Source organism: Emydura macquarii, unplaced genomic scaffold (assembly GCF_026122565.2).
Source record: "Emydura macquarii macquarii isolate MOO-44397 ecotype Brisbane River unplaced genomic scaffold, CSIRO-AGI_Emac_v2 contig_2432, whole genome shotgun sequence".
Taxonomy (NCBI): Eukaryota; Metazoa; Chordata; order Testudines; family Chelidae; genus Emydura; species Emydura macquarii.
Window position 1 is genome coordinate 1,336,106 of NW_027132569.1, and position 19,511 is coordinate 1,355,616.

The 19,511-nt window shown below is 38.6% G+C and overlaps 2 protein-coding genes across 5 annotated transcripts in view; one reads left to right on the top strand and one right to left on the bottom strand.

The window, feature by feature from the left end:
- The window catches only part of FKBP9 (FKBP prolyl isomerase 9), a 31,084-nt gene extending 22,708 nt beyond the window's left edge, over nt 1-8,376 (top strand). The window contains exons 9-10 of the mRNA XM_067562487.1: nt 873-1,036; nt 6,686-8,376. Coding sequence (XP_067418588.1) covers nt 873-1,036; nt 6,686-6,868 — 347 coding nt within the window. The 3' untranslated portion in view covers nt 6,869-8,376. The remainder of the gene's footprint in view (nt 1-872; nt 1,037-6,685) is intronic.
- Nucleotides 8,377-10,451: 2,075 nt separating this feature from the next.
- Nucleotides 10,452-19,511, bottom strand: part of NT5C3A (5'-nucleotidase, cytosolic IIIA) — a 41,198-nt gene continuing 32,138 nt past the window's right edge. For 2 of the 4 annotated variants that reach the window (XM_067562489.1, XM_067562488.1), the window contains exons 4-11: nt 19,385-19,483; nt 18,826-18,895; nt 18,005-18,051; nt 17,359-17,444; nt 16,773-16,862; nt 14,923-15,085; nt 13,960-14,160; nt 10,452-12,985 (exon numbers count right to left, since the gene is read on the bottom strand). In XM_067562489.1, the coding sequence (XP_067418590.1) occupies nt 12,884-12,985; nt 13,960-14,160; nt 14,923-15,085; nt 16,773-16,862; nt 17,359-17,444; nt 18,005-18,051; nt 18,826-18,895; nt 19,385-19,483 (858 nt within the window). In that variant the 3' untranslated portion in view covers nt 10,452-12,883. The remainder of the gene's footprint in view (nt 12,986-13,959; nt 14,161-14,922; nt 15,086-16,772; nt 16,863-17,358; nt 17,445-18,004; nt 18,052-18,825; nt 18,896-19,384; nt 19,484-19,511) is intronic. The other 2 variants (XM_067562490.1, XM_067562491.1) reach the window with 2 other exon arrangements.

Here is a 19,511-nt window from a genome sequence, read left to right on the forward strand (position 1 = left end):
GGAGTTTTTGGAGTTTGGAGAAGGAGAAGGAGAAGGAGTTTTGGAATTTGGAGAAGAAGCTTTGGAGAAGGAGAAGGAGAACCGTGAGTGGCAGAAGCCAGAAGAAAGCAGAGGGGCCACTTAGCCCCGACGGGGTCCCGGGTAGGGAAGCAGCCCAGAGAAAAGACTTAAGTTTCCTTAGAGCAGCAGCCACCCACTGCTGTCAGCCAGGGACTCTGGGCTGGTGTCCGAAGGAGAGGGCGGGCTCGGACACCCCCTACCCCCCAAACCCTAGACCCCAAGGTCCCAAGGACAATACTCGGCCTGCGAAGACCTGTGGGAAGGCCGGTCCGTAGAGAGACGGCCGCCATCTTGAGGCTGGTGGGAGCCCCGGGCGGCCATTTTGTGTCCTGCCCCAGTAAAAAGCGCTCGGCCCAGGGGAGCACGGAGGCCACCCCATCACAGTGTTTATCAAAATAACTGGATTGAAACTAGGTTAGGTACCGATTCAGGAAAGCATCCTTATTCAGGAAGGGCACTTAAGAATGTGCTTAAGTTCCATTCAGGTGCTTAACTTAAACATGTGTTTATGTGTCTTTCCTGAGTCAAGGTCTTTAAGATTAAAACTCGCATTACATATGTCACTTATAACAAATATGTAGTGCTGCATGTGTCTCATACGATCAAATATTGTATGTTCCGTGGTTGTCTAACCCCAGTTTGCTGTTTATATATGGCCTGATCCAATGCCCTCTGAAATCAATGAAAAGACATAGCGAAGCACTTGTAGTTGCACTTTAAGTAACCGATAAGTTTTAATTGTGAAAAAGTCTAAATTGTTCTTTGCCACATAATTGAAAATTAATACTTAATTGTGCCATTTGTTGTGACAGAAGGAGAAGTTCCTGGTAGTGCAGTATTAGTCTTTGACATTGAACTGCTGGAACTAGTGTCTGGTTTACCTGATGGCTACATGTTTGTATGGCATGGGGATGTCTCTCCAAATCTCTTTGAAGAAATTGACAAGGATAATAATGGAGAAGTTTTATTGGAAGAGGTAAGTTTATGGGAAAACCATTTGCATAGATTTCTCTTAGCTCCACAACCACCAAGCTCATGGGTAAGTCAGGTTTTGTTTTTAAGCTCTGGAGTTTATCCAGCCCAGGGTCTGGATATCACCAAGTTAACAAGAAGCTGACATTTTAAATTTATATTTTTAAATTAAAAAAACCCTACAACGAACAATATGGGCTGTCAAAATGCAGAAAGGCAAATAGATAAAAGAATAAATTCCTTTCCCATCTTTTTCTTCTTTCTATTCTCTCTCCTCTTAATTTTCCACTTATCTCCTGCAGCTGCTCCACTCTTACTCTTACAGGGCTGAAAGACTCTTGTCTACAGAATAGATGTAATGTACATTGTGTTTCAGAACTGAATGGGGAGGGAGAAGCTTGGATGTGATTGTTGGTACCAGAGCTCAATCTACAGACAGGTTCGGGGAAGATGTGAGAAGAAAGGGTGTTGGGTCAAAATGTTTGTAAAGAGGCACTGTCCAAACTCCCACTTCTAGCTGAAGTTTTGTGGCTGCTGTTGTTACAAATAGCACCTGAAATTATTATAACTGAGATTCAAAGGAAAGTCCGTCAGAATTAGTTAGTCTGTACGACTTCTGCATTGGACAGCTACTTCGTGCACTGTTAGTTTCCCCTTCCCTGCTTGCATCAGTATTTTAGATGGTAACAGGCGAGGGACTTTTTTTTGTTTTGTTTTTAAAGGAAAATTTGCTTTAAAAAGAGAGTCCGGGGGACACAAATGCAGGTGTGGAGCATGATTCTATTTTTAATTCATTATTTGAAGCTTAGTGGAGTTCATGTTACTGGCTCTCTTTAAAAATCTTTCAGCACTGTGATAGTTCCATTCTCTTTGCTCTCTGTTGTAAGACTATGATTCTAAGTACCCTCGCATTCACACCCTACACATTAATGTAATAATCTTTGTACAAAATATGCCTTGGGTTCATCATTTGAAAACTAATAACTCAGTGATCATTAATATTCTTGCGTGATGTATGTATGCGGTGTGTATTAAGAGTTGTGGATATATGTTGGAATTATGACTAAAGTGTGTTTAAACCAGGCATGTCAGGGTAAGTTGGTAAACAGGTCTGCCTTAGACAAACAAATGTGTAGTTGATTCTCTGACTAGACCGGTCTTCAGGCAAAGACAGTGAAGATCTATTTTTACATATTAGTTAAACATAGCTATTAAGCTAACAAGTGGTGGAGAAAGAACATGGCTTTTTCTTTACCACCAGACTCCATGTTGCCTTCCTCGCACTTGAAATGGAGGTTACTTGGAGGTTCTTCAAGATGTGTGGTCCCTATCTGGATTCCATACATGAGTGCACATGCATGCCATGTGCTGGAGCTGGAAGTGTTTGTAGTAGTGTCCATCAACCTGCATATGTATCGTGCGTCAGCCACATTGTACGTCCGAGGTCTTATGAGACAGCGCAGGTCAATGCCCCTCCAGCTTTCTCTTACCAACTTACAGAGCCTGTAGCAGAGGGGTTGGGGGTGGGATTGGAATCCACATAAGGACCACATATCTCTAAGAACTTCCAGTTACAGTAAGTAATCTCCATTTCTTTGAGTTCTGGTCCCTATGTGGATTCCATATGTGGGTAGCATAGTGAGCAGTATTCATTGTGGAGGTGAAAGCGAGGGCTCGCTGGAAGTGAAAGTGTGTAGACTGTGCATCCAATTGCTGCATCTGCAGCTGCTGCCAGTGCGATGGTGTAGAGAGTGGTAAAAGTGTGGCTGGAGGATCACGTGGCCACCCTACAAATGTCCTGGCATGGGACATCTGCTAGAGGGAGGAAGTAGCGGCTTGCGCTCATGTAGAGTAGGCAGTGATGCCAGGCAGTGGAGAGATATGGGAAACGGAGAAGCATTCCGTGATGCAACGAGAGATCCATTTGGAGAGGCATTATGATGAAAGAGCGTGGCCTCAGCAATGCTTCACAATGGCGAGGAAAAGTTGATGCTCTGCTCAGAAAGCACAGGTACATTGGAGATAGAAGGCCAGTATGTGGTGGACATTGAGGGAATGTAATTTGCACGCCCAGGGAGAGGCGGTGCGATTTGGGATAGATGGTTGGGAGATGAGAAAAATGGGTCCTTCAACCAAGGCGGAGGAAAGGAGGGGGATTGAAATTTCTGGCAATGGAAGATAGGTGAGAAATCATCTTGAGAAAAAGCCTGGTCCTAGCTAGGATAAGTTTTAGACTTTTAGATGTGTGTTTTCAATTTTATTTGCTTATCACCCTTTCTAACTTTATTCCTTTTACTTGGCATCACTTAACCTATATCCTATTGTTAATACGTTTGTGTTATTTTTACTATAAACTAACTCAGTGCTGTGTTTTAATGAAAGGGTGTATTTACGCCTGTTAGCTTAATAAACTGGTGTGCTTTTGTGCCTTTAGAAGAACAAATGAAGCTATTCTTTCTCTGAATTGTCCAGGAAAGGGCTGGGGTGTGTGTTGGGCTCACCTTATTGGTGGTAACCAAGGCTGGTGGAAGCAAAAGGGGCTGTTTCAGCTGTAGACAGGTTGCTGTGGCATAGCTGCCGAACAGTACACAGCCAGTCAGGGTATGACCTGGAAGCTTGTAGGCTGGCAGTAAGCATCCCAGGCTGGGAGCTACAACAGCAAAGCATTTAAGACACCCAGAGTTGCAGGGCAAGTGGTGACACAACCCTTTACTGATCCGGATTGCATTCCAAATCCCATGACAGACACCCAACAGTTGCATGAGAAAAAACTTTATGCTTTAGTGGCCTGGTCCAATGAGAATTTGAACCAGGGCCTGGTTGAGGGGAATGTGTGGTGGCATCTCTTTTGTCATCAAACAGCTTGAAAGTTCTCTGTTATATTGTTTTCACCGAGCCCCCTGTAAGAGTCCAATGCCTAGCCAGAGAACCGTTTGTCAGCAGAACTGGCAGCTAAGTGGGTGTTTAGTTTCTGTGAGACAGCATGCAATAGACAGAGAGGTTAAGTACATGCCTTTTCTAGTCACCCCTCATTTACTCTCCTTCACCCTTTCAGAGCAGTTGCAGTACCAATGATCCTTTTCCTTTCTGTGGCTTGTTAGCTGACATAATTACTTGCAAATAGTTCTGAAACAATGTGGTCATTTTTGTTTTAAAAAGGCTCATAATTCTTGCTTAAAATTGGTGGAAGCTTAGCTGGTTTAAGAAAAGTTTTGTAGTCACTTCAGCTTTTGAGTGATCTTAGTTGTGGCAGCATAGGCCCGGATGCTCTGGTTCCCAATCCCTTAAACTGACAGCATGGCTACTAGAATTCTAGGGCAGGAAATCTTGTACTTATCTGAGGAGAACCCGTTGGGAGTCCTGAAAGCCTCCTACTTGAAAAAGTTGTGTCATGGAACTGGTTTAAAAGATTTGCTCAAGGGAGACCCCTTGACCCAGTTTTTTGTCTGGTTCCAGTTATCTGAGATTTTCTTGTCTTGTCTTGAGTTGACGGAGTTATCCTGGCAACTGCAAAATTTACTTAAAAAGGATTAGGAGGGTCTCAGAGTTGTTGCATGCCCTGATAGCCAATCCAATTTCTACCAGAGTCTGCATAGAAAAAGTGGTTCTGAGGCCTCCAAATTTATAATCATAATTGTGCTATTGTACTGGACTTTCATCTTGATCAGTCTGTTAGTGCCTGTGTTTTTCCTTAATCCTTTCTGGGGAGGTGAGGTTACAGCATATGGATGTCAAAAGAGCAAATAGCCATGTCAAGAGCCAAGACTTCTTGGTAGAGCCCTGCGCAGATACACTAATGTGGATCCGTATCCGATCCAATCATCTTACTGCCGACCACCATGTGTAGTGTAGTCATCTGCACCTATATGAACTTGCAGCTGTGGGGCCACCAAGCCCATTTGGCAGTTGCCCAACAGCTGATCAGTGTGCAGGGGAGCCCTGCGGAACAGCTGATTCATTGGCAGCTGGGAGGGGAGCCCAGTAGAACAGCTGATTGGTGGCCAGGCCCCGCTCCTGGATCTCAAAGGTGGGGAAGCAGCGGATATAAAGCGGATGCCTGCGGATTTACAGGGCTCTACTTCTTGCAGCCTTTGGACAAAAATCTAAGGGTCACCTACTTAGTTCAAATGCCTGCACTGGCCTATTAGATTGTCTTAATACACGTTAGTTTAACAAATTAAACAAGATCTCACCCCAAGGTTAACCATAACCATTTGATATACTAAATATGACCGTACTATACTGAAGCTCACCATTGTATTAGTTAATAGTTGTTCTAACACAATATTATTTTCCATTATGGATAAACCCTATGCAGTCATTCATGTTATGCTAGCTAGCTACCGTTCCTGTAATCAGCAGTCTGAGGGCTCTGTTGGCTGTGTAGTGGTAGTTTCAATGGCATATATCATCACTGTGCCCTAATGGAGCTTGGTTCACGCTTTCATGAATCATTTTTCTCTTGATTTTGCATTAAAAGGAAATGGCAGTTCTGGGAAGACAGCATTTGTTAAATTTTCAGCCCCTCCTCGTTAGAGTCACTGCAATTTAGTCATTTGGGGTCTGCAGTTGGATTCATGAAAAAGTTACTTTTCCCTAGTAACTCTTGCTCTCTGACTGTATTGTCTTTAGAGAGCCACGTTGCCCCTCTCCTCTATAAATAGGGCTTTTGGAGGTCTGGTGGGGTATTTATACCATCGGTCTGTGAAAGGTTTGGGAGTGAGGGAATTGTGTGTACACTTATCAGATGCAAACTACTGCACAAAACTGATCCTGTGTCTATATGGTTAGGCACAAGTTTCCTGTAATGTGCCTCTACAGAGGTGATGTATTTGGAGGTACTGTTGGTAAGCAACCCCTTTTGCTGAGAACAGGAGCTAACTATCAAACTTTCTTATTCCCCATATAGTTGCTGAGATTATACAAATCTCTGCATTCTGTTGGATGTTAGTCAATCAGCGCACGTGGACTCACATACTATATTGTTATGGGAATAAGTAACTATTTAGTGATTATGAAAATCAGAGACTTGGAACATACCAGTGCGAGGAATTGCATATGTGAGAGAACTCTTTTGTTATGCATCAGTAACTGTACAACATCCCAGACCGTGGCTAAATCTAAGCTAATATCATTTTCAGTGACCTTTTTATAGCTCTAGGTATATATTTAAAAAAAAAAAAAAGTCATTGAAGAAGTAGATAAAGATAAATGGATTAATAAACTGCTTGAGAAAAATGTATTGAAATGTTACCTTTGCACTTGCTTTCCTGTCAGCTTTTACACTTGGAATTTCCTATGCTTGTGTACAAAATAACTTTTTCTCTTTTCATTCATTACCCTTCCCAAAACTCTTCTTATGCAAGGTCTTTCTCCGATAACCTATCTTCAGTCTGTATTGTGTGGGAAATCCTGGCCTCATTGAAGTCAATGACCAAACTTCTGTTGACTTCATTGTAGCAAGATTGTACGTCTGATCTGTCCGCTTTAGAGTGTAAGATCTTAAGGTAATGACATATTTTCTCCCACTTCTGCAGTGGTTAGCAACCTGGTAGTTACTGTTGTAAGGCACTAAGTTTTGGTCTTTTTTAAAATATCCATTTAGTCTGTTGTTTTAACGACTATTCTATTGTGAACTTTTTTTTCTTCCTAGTTTTCAGAATACATTCAAGCCCAGGTCGATTCTGGGAAAGGAAAACTAGCTCCTGGCTTTGACTCTTCAAAGATTGTTAAAAATATGTTCACAAATCAGGACCGAAATGGAGATGGCAAGATTACAGCTGAAGAATTCAAACTGAAAGACCAAGAGACCACAGAGGGGCATGATGAACTGTAAAACAAAAAAGGAAGAACAGTGAGCTGACCTACTGTCACTGTGTGTGTAGTGGAAGATGTTTGAAGTTTGTGTGTGTTTGAAGAGATGGTATTTGGGGAAGATATTTGTATACAACTCTTCCTGTGTGCATGGTGGTGTATATTGAGTCGATTATTATAGGAGAGAAGGTTTTCAGCTGGAATGGGTAGTTACATTTAAATAAAACAGTAAGGGATTTATAAAGTGATTGAGTGTACTGCCAGACAGGGTTGTGTGAATCTCATGGTTAATTTTTATGCTAAGAATCACAATTTATTATTGAATGATGAACTTCACTTGGTTGGATGAAAAGTAGAAAACATACAATTGCTTTTTAAAGAACTTAAAAAACTTTTGTATTTAAAATTCTTCTACAGGTATGTAAATAAAAACAGAAAAACATGCCCCACTAGCATACCTTCAAAATAACAAAATTGCTGCCTTAACAGATTAGAGAGCTATTTGTAGTATCCCCTTTAGAAAGCATGTATACTCTTCAGCAACTGAACAAGCCCCTCAATTTCCAGTAGGATCTGATTTGCAGATTACAAACAAGTAAATTATTAGACAAGCTATTGTAAAATTCTGGCAAGCTGTGAATAAGATGAATCTTTTAAATTGTGCCAACATGTGTAATGATGGGTTTTACTGTATATGTAACATAGGTTTGCTACATTCCTACATCATATTTAACTAGAACATTTCACTTAGAGAATTGTTAAAGCACTGTCTAAGGTATGAATACTAAATCTCATATCCTGTCTACTGTATGCTAAAGCTGGTACAGTCACCCAATTGATCTGTAAAGGTAGCAAGTTGTTTTAATGAAACAGACCAAATAAGATATAAAATTGGATTAAATATATTTTCTGGAAAATTACATGAACTTCCTTCAACACACAAAGAGTGCAGAAATACATTCGTAGTCATCGAAAAGTACAAAGGGAAGTGTATGTTTCCGTTATATGCTTTGAAGTGAGATGTCTGCTTTCCTTGTTTTGTACCTGAATGGTGTTGGTTTTACACTCTTCAGCACACTCTTTTGAAAAATTGCTATTTTTAATAAAATGAAAATATTTTGGTTTTTTTCTTGACAGGAAATGCCATGAACTTTTGTTGGGTTTGATAATTGATCTTTTGTTATATAAAATATTAATACAAATTCTACTCTTTTTTTTTTTTTTTTTCCCCATTGCGGGGTGGAAGGCTTAATATATCTTGATCAGAAAAAATACCTTATGCACACACCATATGCAAGATTGCTATCCTGAATCTATATACATTTTCATTATTGGAACTAAAACCCTTATGAGAAAACACCACTGGAAGCTGAGAGCAGTTAAGTAGAATAACCCCAACTGATCAGCTATAACAAAATATTTCTGTTTTGTACTTCGTATAATTAAGGGTCTTGGGGAAGTCTGGAGCTTCTTAAATTGATCATACTATCACCATTAGCTATGGCTGTTCAGAATGTGCTTTGAAGTTTTTTTGTGCTGAAGAATAAACACAGTTCCTCTAACTTAAATAAGGGCAGGTTACGCACACAACTGCCCTCATTCATGTAAAAGAATAGTGCATTGTCCCCATGCCTCATGAAAGCCAGACTACCTTTATGTCTGAGGTTTTGCCTTGTAGTTCTATCAGTTAACCCTAGTTAAAGTGCTACTACAAGGCAATCCTAACGGACTACATTGTAGATAAATTAGATATGAACCAATTTTAGCCCTTTAATGCCTGGGTGACAATCCTAGGTATTAGTGGATTGCAGTTGGAATTTCATGTGTTATACATGGCTCTTCAGAAACATTAACATCTCACAAAAGCAGTGTTCTCATGGAGATTTTACTTCCTCATGCTGCATAAAGTTTCCTCCTCGATTTTGTTCCAAAATACAAAGATTGCTCACTAGTAACTGTAGTTCAGATATACTGCTTTTGCATATATCACAAAGGTGGAATTACGGGCCTTTGGTACACAGCAACCTTCAGGGAATCAGGGCATATTGGAGTTGCATGAGCACTTCTTCTTGGGGCACTAAAAATTTGGAGATGATTTTGGACATTGAACAACTCAACCAGTCACTTAGTGCTAGTACCCTGAGGAAGATGGAAAGGCAGGAGAGTAGTCTGAATGTACAGCGAACACAGCTGAAGTTGTTGGTAAGTAACCTTTAAGAATCATTCCATGCGTTTCCCCTGCAGGTGGTCTGGCAAATACCAGTTAAATCAGACTAGTAAAACTGACCTGCTAATCTAGATGCCAAGCAGGGAGCAGTACTAGATAAGGGTATATAGAAATCCAGTTTCTGTAATAGTTCCATCAAAATAACAAATCCCTGTCCTTTTAACCATAGTAAATGGAGGTCTAAGCCCCTCACCTACTGTCTCTCTGGCCACCATATGCTTAATATACGAAGAAGTACACTTGTATGATGCTGGTATCTACTGTATACAATAAAGGAAGCTATGGTGAAGATGATTTTACATCACATTTTGACAGATTTTTTCTGATGTATGCCCAGTAACACCGTAAATATTTAAAAAGAATTCATCCTGAAATAAAAATTTGCAGCACAAACTATTGTCAAACTCCGATCTTGTTGGAAAAAAATGTCAATTTAGGTTTCCTTTTAAAAAAAAATCACCTGAATGGGAAACAATTTTGTTTTGCATTCATGGCCAGCCCGATGGGCAATGTCTCACTGAGTTTAATTCACCCTTCCTTTCTGACTTGTGTGTATCCTCAGTAGCATGGGACCATTAGAGTGGCCTGCCACACCTGTTTGAGAGGAAACTTGATAGATGGTCTCAGCTATTTGAGCCTGGTTGTGTTTACAGAAGAGAACTGAAACAGTGAGTAGAGTTAAAACCTAAGCAAGCAAATTCACTTACAGTATAACTACTCTTATTTCTTCCCCTCAGTTAGCTAAAAAAAAACCAAAACACCTTGTATTTGAATGTCCATGCTACTTTCTATTCAAGCTGAATCAGCATCTGTATTTTAAATGTACTGCCAAAGGGGGAGGGAGGTGGAGCGAAGGGGTATTGGCTCTGCATGGAAATTTAATTTAGGAATTCAGAGCATGAATGAACTCTGCCCCTGAAACTTGAAAAAAAAAAACCATGCAGTTATCTTAAGTTATAAGAATTAAACTAATGTTTTAAACTGCTGTTTAAATTATAGGCACAATTCTTTTTAAAATGAAGTGTTTGAATCTGTGGACAGTTGGCTGGTCATACAATGCTGGTTATTGTTTCTAGACAACAGAATAAATTGGAAAAGGAAGATGGAATTTTGAGCAAAAATAGATAATTAGTTTTTTCCAAAAAGAGACATCTAAAAAGACGTAAGTACTTCCTGAGACTTAATTTTCCCTGTAAGCAAGATTTGGGATTGCCACAGTGATGTTAAGTGATCAATTTTTCATTAACATGCATCCCTCCTTATGGAAGCATTTTGAACCCCCCAATTTAGCAGGAAAGAACCACAGGAAAGAACAGTTGCTTACCCTACAGTAATTGTGATTTTTATTGGCTTGGCGAGCCTACCACGCTTGGTAGGGTGCAGAATGTCCACTGGTTTGTGGTCTCTTGTACCTCCCCCAAATGTAGGTGAAGTCTCTGCCCTACATTTAATAAGATCTTGGAACCCCTTCCATTAGTTGGCTGGAAAAGATGGTGAGGGGTTCACTGCCTCATCAGGAGAAGATAAGGAAACTGCAGCTTAGATTAGTTGTTCTTTCTTGTCTGTCTGATCTTGGTCTCTCTGGTATCTGAGGCTGCTTTAGTTGACCTGCCTGGAAAGATCTATATTGCCTTTAGGGAGAAGGGGATTTAGCCTTGGAAGGGGGCAGCAGCTACTGGCTTGCAGATATGGTATTGCATACCCCAGAATGCCCAATAGGGTTAAAGTGGATAGACATATGCATACTAGACTGGTGGACACAATGGAAGACAATACGTGGCCTGGTCTGAGAGATCCATGCTGTTTCCTATTGAGAGAACAATCCTTCATGATTCCCAATGTGACTCCCATGGAGGGGAGACAAGTCCCTACTACACATCAACAGGGAGGATGAAAAGGAGTACACCTTCGCCAGTGATGGGTCTACTCTTTCAGGCATGCTGGGATGCTCTAATGTCCACTCTAGTAGGGAAATGAGTTAGTACTGAGGTCCCTAACTGACCGCTTACCCAGCAAAGGTAGTTGCACTACTGGGCCCACAGCAATCACTCTATACTGTGTATGCTCTCTGCCAATAGGGATGGTATGAAGGTCAGTGCCAGAGAAAGGGCAGGCCACAAGTTTAATGGGTACCAGAGGCACATGCTTAACAGGTAGTACTAATGCACCAGAAGGACTTATGTCTGGCCATGGGCTACCCTTTGACTGTTGAGTCAGAGCTAGGTTGTCTGGATTTCACAGGCACAGCAGAGGGTAACCAACATCTCAGCTTGACTCTGGAGTGGTGTGGGAAGGAGTACCTTTCTGAGGTCATTGATGCCAGCATAGAAGTGAACAACTGGGATCTCTTGGGTGGCAGAGCATGGCTGCTTGGGGTATGTATTCTTGACTCACTGGGGCGCTCTGGAGAGAGACTGACTTGTTAACTGAGGTCTAGCTACATCCCTCCTTTTGCTGTCTGAAGGCTAGTATAGAGCATTCCAAGAGAAACAATTTTAGGCAACCCTCTCCAGTTTTTTTGTTGTTGAGTCTGATTAAAGAGCGAGTGCCCGCGTGCACACTGAACATAACTCAGGAATGTGAGTGTCCATCTGTAAGCAGGCATGGAAGCATTACACAAGAAGCAGATTTTTAACACTGGAGGTTTGAACTGTAAAGGCACTAACTAAACCAAAACTTATGTTCACCAGAGGATGACCAATAGGATAAAAACAACAAAGTATGTGTGTACGCTATTTGTTGCTTTAGAGGTATTTAGAATCATGGTTATAATATGGGATACTGTTTACTACATATAAAGCAGCATAAAGAATGAAGTCCTGACAGTGGGCTGAAATTAAGGTAGTTTGTAAAAATATTATCACAGTACTGAGAAATCAAGTGTGATATTGATTACATCAGAAAAGCAGGCAATCTGTATAATTCTCCCACTGAACAGCTGAAGGGTAAATAAATGTTAAAAGATAAGGAAAGCAGTTTGCTCTTTTGGTTAACTGTATTTTACAGCCTTTTGTGGGAGATTGTGTTTTGGTGGTAGTTCTTTAAAGTTGCACAAACCACCCAAAGCCAGTCAAGTAACTTTACAGGGGACTATCCCTTTTAACACTTAACTTCCGACTGTTACTGATAAGGCAGTGCTATTTAGTTAAGAGTAAACTTTAGCCATTTTTTAAAATCAGTAATCTGGTATAAAGTATTGTGTAAAGTGATAGAGTCCATATACAGTAAGTAACCCATTTGTTTGAACCATCACATCTTTATGTTGCATCATTTTCATCGGGAAAAACAATATGAAATGTTAATGTTTCACAGTGTAAGTTAACAAGTGCATCTATGATTCTTAAATATAGCTGTCTCTTGTGTGAGAGAACTCAGGACTGTACAAAAGGCAACACAGACCCATGCACATTAGCTATTCACAGAAAGTTTACATCTCAAATTTTACAAAATAACTACATTTTCTAAAACACCCCTCTCATATGCATGATTAAAAGAACATAAATTGTGCTGTCCTCTAAGCAGTAAAGTTAATCACATCCAAAAATTTGGAATTATATGTACTTATCTATTAAAACAGAGCAGAGTTGTGTGACAGTGAGGGGTGGCATAAGAGCAGTAAAGAAGCTTCCAGTTGACACTGGATGCCATATATTACTTTTATATACCAAAATGATGATCAAATATTTTAAATTAAGAATTACAATAGTTCAGAAATAATAATTAATAATAAACACATCTTTAAGATAGCACAAGCGTGCTCTTCTGTCCAGTTGTCCCATTGGGAGAAATGGAGTGACTTGAGGATGCAGTTTACAGGATTTTCTGTAGGATGGAGTTGGCCACATCCAAAGATTCATCTTTCACCAAAACAATATCATAAGAGTCCATGTATTTTTCCAGAAGTTCTTCTACCTAGTTATCAACATGAATAAAATGAGGGTGGGAGGGAGAACACCCACTTAACAGGTTTTAATGCAGAGAAGTCAGCTGCCATTATAAAATTAGCATCGTCTTTTTTCCCCCCATTATCAAGGTGAAATAATATCCACTGCTAGCTACTAAGTGTTTGAGTTCCATGTTTATGGAAGTGAAACTAAAAGCAAGTTAAAATTCAAACGACTTATTTAGGGGTACATATAATAAGCACTCAAGTGTATATGGCTTTTTTTTTTCTTTTTTCTTTCCCCAGTATACATTTATGGCAGGCTGTACTCAAGACTTCATGCATAATGATGCTATCAATGAGTAACAAACGAGGCTGAAACTTATCTCAGCTCCATGAAAGGCAAAGGCTGTGAAACTTGGGAATGGACTTGTATTGTGTCATTAGTGGATAAAAAGGAAATACTGCAGTATTTTACACTCCAGGAATGTGGTATACACTTCAACTTGGAATCATCTTCACTTTAGAAGTGCCTTTTAGTTTTGCAGTCAAAGTCTTGGGTCTTATACAATGGAGAAGAAAATTTCCTGCCTTTAATATTGCAACTTAACACAAACACACATGCAGGACTGAAGAAAAAAAGGGACAGGATTTCAAGAAAAAGAAAGAATTACCACCTATAAAAGGTGATTGATTCCTTTATAACCTTTCACCAGCCCCTGAATTTCATATCTCAGCAAGACAGCTGCTCCAGGAGGAGTTCCAGTAAACATAATACTAAAGCATGGGGGAAAGTGAAGCTTGTGCTTTAACAAGTCATGGATGTGAGGTAAGGAAACCCCTTTAGTGTCAACTCTGGAATATATTTGAACTGTAGATACTAAAGAGGTAGCTTTAATAGATACTTAATGCTTTACAGAATGCCTTTATTTTGCTAATCCACAGTATGTATGATTAGAAGGAAATGTCCTACCCAAACTTACCAATATATAAAACTACTTACTTTATCATTTAGATAGCCAATCTTAAGAATGTGTTCAACATTTGCTACTCCATCTGCCATAGTTAAGTCTCCCTGTGAATCTCCAAGCAGTATGATGTTGCTGTTGTCTTTTAACTGTTTGAAGTACTCTGTGTTCTTCAAGGCACTATCATGTTTGTTGTAAACGTGAATCAATTCTCCTTTAAATCCCTTTAACACACCCTATTAAACAAATGCTGAAGTTATTTCTAATATTATGCAAGCAGACTAAATTCAAGAGTGACATTTGTATATTTCATCTTTAGATGTTTGATTTTGGGCAAGTATTTATTCTTTTAATCCTCTTAGGTTTTATGCAAGACTCATGACTATCAGAGAGCAGAAGCATTGCTAAGGAGCTAAATTGCAAATCGGTGATCTGCCAGGAGCAAAAGGGTAGTACACTGTTGTGCTGCCCCAGGAACACAAGGGAGCTATCGATCAACTTAGGGTATGTCTATGCTGATGGCGGCAAAGTCGCCGCCGCCGCCAGATCGATCTTTCTGGATAGATTGAGCCGTCAATGTAGACCTGCTCAGTCGATCAGGAAGTTGTAAAACCACCCCCTGCAGTAGCATAGCGCTGCGTTGACGGGAACACAATTCCCGTTGGTGCGGCGCAGTGCAGTGAAGACAGCGCGCAGAAGGGAAGCATAGCAGTCGACGGGAGTTACGCAAGCTACTCTGCGTAGTTTGCGCAACTCCCGTCGACTGCCACTGAATCTCCAGGTAAGTGTAGACCAGGGCTCAGTGATGTTAGTTTCTATTTGCTCTGTGTCTAGGAAAACAACGGACTACACAGAGCTCTTTTTTCAAATGGCAGGGCAACTGGCTGCATTAACATGTTCACTTAGAGTGTGGTGTTATGCATTACCCATATAACACAGCATACTTTATCCCTCTACCTGCCCCTTTCAACTCCAGAAATGAAGCATTTCATACTTACATTCTCATCAAAATCCATGAAGTTGGAGACTACTTTGACATTTGAATGGTAGATGCCAGCCTGATGGATGACTTCCTCTAGAATGTCTCCAATCCCAGCAGAAAATATGAACACAGGAATATTATGTTCATTGAGCTTATCAAAGAAGTTCTCATATCCTTCCCTGCAGAACGGGATGTAAATACAAGCTAAAAACACAGCGAAAAAAAATCCCCAAAACATAAAAGGTAAATTTTCAAGACTGTCCAAACTTCATGAGGAAAACGGGAATTTTCCATAGGCATTTCACTATATTTATATTTTCATAGTTTTTTTTAAGGCCAGAAGGGACCATTATGATAATCTAGTTTGACCTCTTACATAACACGTCATAGAATTTCACTACATAATTCCTGCGTCAAGCCCTAACTTCTGATTAAGCAAGAATAGATCTTTTAGGTACACATCAAATCTTGATTTAAAGATTACAAATGCTGGAGAATCTACCACATCCCTACATAAATAGTTCCAATGATTAATTACCCACACTTGGAATACAGTGATTTTTTTTTTAGTCTGAATTGGTTTCATCTTCCTGCCACTGATCTTGTTATGCTTTTGACTGCTAGATGAAAGAGCTCTCTAACTATCAGAAATTTTCTCTCTGCATACGTACTTCTAGACCACAATTAAGTCACCTCTTAATCTTTGCTTTGTTAAGATAAATAAGTTGAACTTCATTAGGCTCTCCCTGTAAGACAAGCTTTCCAGACTTTGAATCATTCTTGTAACTATTTTCTGAACCCTTTCCAATTTGTCAGTATCATTTTAAAAGTGACACCAGAACTGGACACAGTATTCCAGTAATGGTTCAACTAATGCCATATACCATCTTCCTGCTTATATTCTATATGCACCTGCTTCTACATCCAAGTATACTATGTTGCAGTTTATGCTCACATTCTGAAAGGGTTTAGTGGAATTTTAGCTAGATCATGCAGATTCATGCAGCTGAAACGCCAGTTTATAAACATGCAGAGATGGTGTACATGCATTTCCCTTCAAAGCAATTTCTTTAATCTAAGGCAATTTCTGAATCTTAATCTTTGTGGTTAAAAAATGTTCTCTCTTATCTGATGTAACAATAAAAAATTGTGAAGAAAACTATCCAGTACCCTAGGTAAGAATAAATAAGTCCAAATTAAATTCTTGCATCCTAAGGCTGATTTTTTTTAAACACATTCCAAACTTACAGCCAGCTCTCTCAAAGATCTCTTTGGAAATTCTGGTAGAAAAGTACAGAAAATATAAAAAACACTGCAGCCTCAGTAATATTAAGGACATTTGGGGCAAGGATGCTAGTTATTAAACTTGTCTCTGTTCTTAGAGGCAAAATAATATTACATTGTTATTTCAAAAATATATAGACATTCCTAAATTGTCTTGTTGCTATCTTTGTTAGTATTAGACATACAAATGTACGGATTTTAATCAGGGAGGTTTTCAAGGGCATGAAGTCAGGTGCCCCCGTGGTACTTTTGAAAACCTCACCTGTACGTATATTTGTGAGGAGGAAAGTTTGCAGGAATGACAACAACATAAGATGCCATGTCAAAAGTTGTCTGATACAGTAGAATATTTGTAGTTTCAAATATCTCAAAGTGTTCATTCTAATACATTAAAATGATATCATAAAGATATATTTTTAGATGCAAAAGACAAATGGGGGGATGTGAATATTACATATAAAATTTCTTCTGAAAATATATCTAAATTTTTCAGCAAAAATGGTTTCCTGATATACGAGCAGTAAGCATAATGGCAATAGTGTAGAATCCATGGAAACACTTCAAACACTCAAAGTATCTTACTTCAGCATAACATCAGATTCCCTCACAATTTCTGCAAGTTTATCTTTTTGTAAACCTTGTTCAACGAGTAAAGTATGTGATTTATTGTACCTAGGAATAAGAAAAGAAAAATTGTCAAACTTCCATTGACTTATGAATTGTAAGGTTCACATTTAAAGTTCAATCTTTGAATTTAATTAGTCTTTAGAAGCATACTACAATTCATTGTGGCAAGCTTTTTAAAATGATCTACTAGATGTGAGACACTCTAAAAATATCCCTATAATCAAGTTATGATTAAATATGTATCCAGCCAAAACCTGGGGAATGATATTTAGTTTTTCAAATAATAATTACTGCATTTGTTCACTAATGTATTGTTGAATTTTGAGGAGGAACGTATTATACATTGTTCAGGATGCCCCGACTGAGCAACCTCAGCAACTGTTTTGTACAACACACCCCAAAGAGAGGTGAATTACATCAACTGAATTAGCAATAGGTCAACTTTTGCCAATATATTTTAGAAAGACTTAAAAAAAATAAAATAAAATCTTTCTTCATTGTGAAAACAGTTTAAAAAAAAAAAAAAAAAAAAAATTCTTACCATTCAACCATGTAAGGATACTTCTCTTCAGTGGTAAGATCAGGATCAATCTCAATAGCATAATATGTTTCTTTCAGCTGCAATAACTGAAAAGAAAAACATAACATTTAAGATCTTTTAATTCTATTTAAAAAAAAAAAAAAAAAAAAAAAAAGCACCTGGGTGATTATTCCATGCCCAGCTTCCATGCTTTGATCTAAGTAATCAACTCAATTTATCTGTGATTCTGATTCCTTATTTGCATCACTAGTTGTTTGTAATGGAATCTGAAATGCTTTATATTGTATTTTTGTATGCCAATGTATGGACGAGTGCAAGAAGTTAGTCTGTATATATAACAAAGATGAAACATAAGTAAACTTGTACATTTAGTGAAACTAGATTATTTCTAGTTTTGATAGTAGTATACATATACTTAGTTACGTATGTTGTGCTAGGTTAACAATCTGAGGGCTTAGATGGTGAAATCCTGGCTCCACTGAAGTCAATGAACTGAAGTCACGTCCCATTCACTTCAGTGGGGCCAGAATTTCACTCCTTATTTCTTTATAGTGCAGTATAAATCAAAATCACACTAGAACTAAAACATAAAGTGAAATGAATTAGTCTGTACCAGTGATCAACAGCTAATATATTTTCTGGTTACCTTTTTCCGACATTCCTCTGTGATGAGCTTGCAGTTATCAATGATATCTGAAAAGATTATTTAAATAAAGTCACAAGAAGTTTTATCCAAAAGACTGCATTTCGCTCAATTTTTTATTTTCTAGGCCTTGTATAATGCTGAAGAGCAATATTTGAACATGCGCTACTATACCACAATTTGCTCACAACTGTTCATACCAGTGCCCAACTAGAATGCATACTTGTCTTTCAAAAGTTTGATTGATTGAAAAAGAATATGTAATTGGAAAGAAGAAAAAAGACAAACAAAATATTGATGTCCCTTATTCTAAATTTTAAAAACATTATTGTAACCTGACAAATTTAGCAGCCCGATTTCATTAGGACGTATCACCTTGTTTCCTCTACTTTAAGAGGAGGGTAAAGGGTAAATTTCCAACAGCTTCAAGGGATTTTAACCCCGTGATTCTTGCTAACGTCACTTTTATAACCCTGTGCAACTCTAAAAATACATACCACATACACCACCATTCTGTAACCAATAAAATATTCTTCAGCAAGACTAAATTATTATTGAAATGATAACCCTACTGAAGTTGTGCACTGTAATTTCAAGTCCAAATTATTCAGACTTGATCTCTGACGACCTACTGAAACACTGACTGAGAATTGTTTTTAAAGTGGAAAGCAACTAAAACATTCTAAAAACTAATTTTATTAGACCATACAGCTCAAAAAAATCAAGCACATGTGAAGTCTCAATGTAGCGAGGAAAAACAAGGAAGAAAGTAGTAAAAAACATACAACCCCTTCCCCCATACACTTCATATAAAAAGTACTCACTATGACATGTTGGACATCTTTTTCCATTGTAAGAAAATCTACTTAATGTCATATCAAAATCCGTAATTATCTATTAAAGAAAAAAAATTATGAAATGTAGATAAACATAGTAAAGATAAATGCCTAGAATCTGAATGATCACTACTGATAGCTGTCAGGACAGTACAGCTATCACAATTCTCCTTACAAAGACTACTGAGGTACCTTAATGCTACTATAGAGAATTAGAACAACAGAATTGTTATGATAAATAATCATAATTATATATTATAATTAGAATAACCCATTACAATAATTTTTTTATCCCTTTTCGTATCCACAGTTTGGGCATCTCTCCTGACTTGGCTACATTAATGTCACTCATTACTTAATGACATTAATGGAAAATGGTGAAGTTATATTCCTGAATTTAGGAGGCTTACTGAGTTAATTCAACAGATCTCCCAATTTTGGAGACTTATTGAAACTTGGCTCCTGTGATCCACACATTTCCACTTTCTGGCCTAGAACTAATAGCATGTTTGTTCAGAACTTGCACACATCTTATCCCATTTTTCACCTGAAGTTTGGCAGCTCCACCTTTTATGAGTCCACATATAATTTCTTCTACTCTTCCTGGGTCCTTGATATGGACAGTCTTCTTCTGAAATTCTGGCATCTATAAGAAATAGAAAAGAGAAAAATAA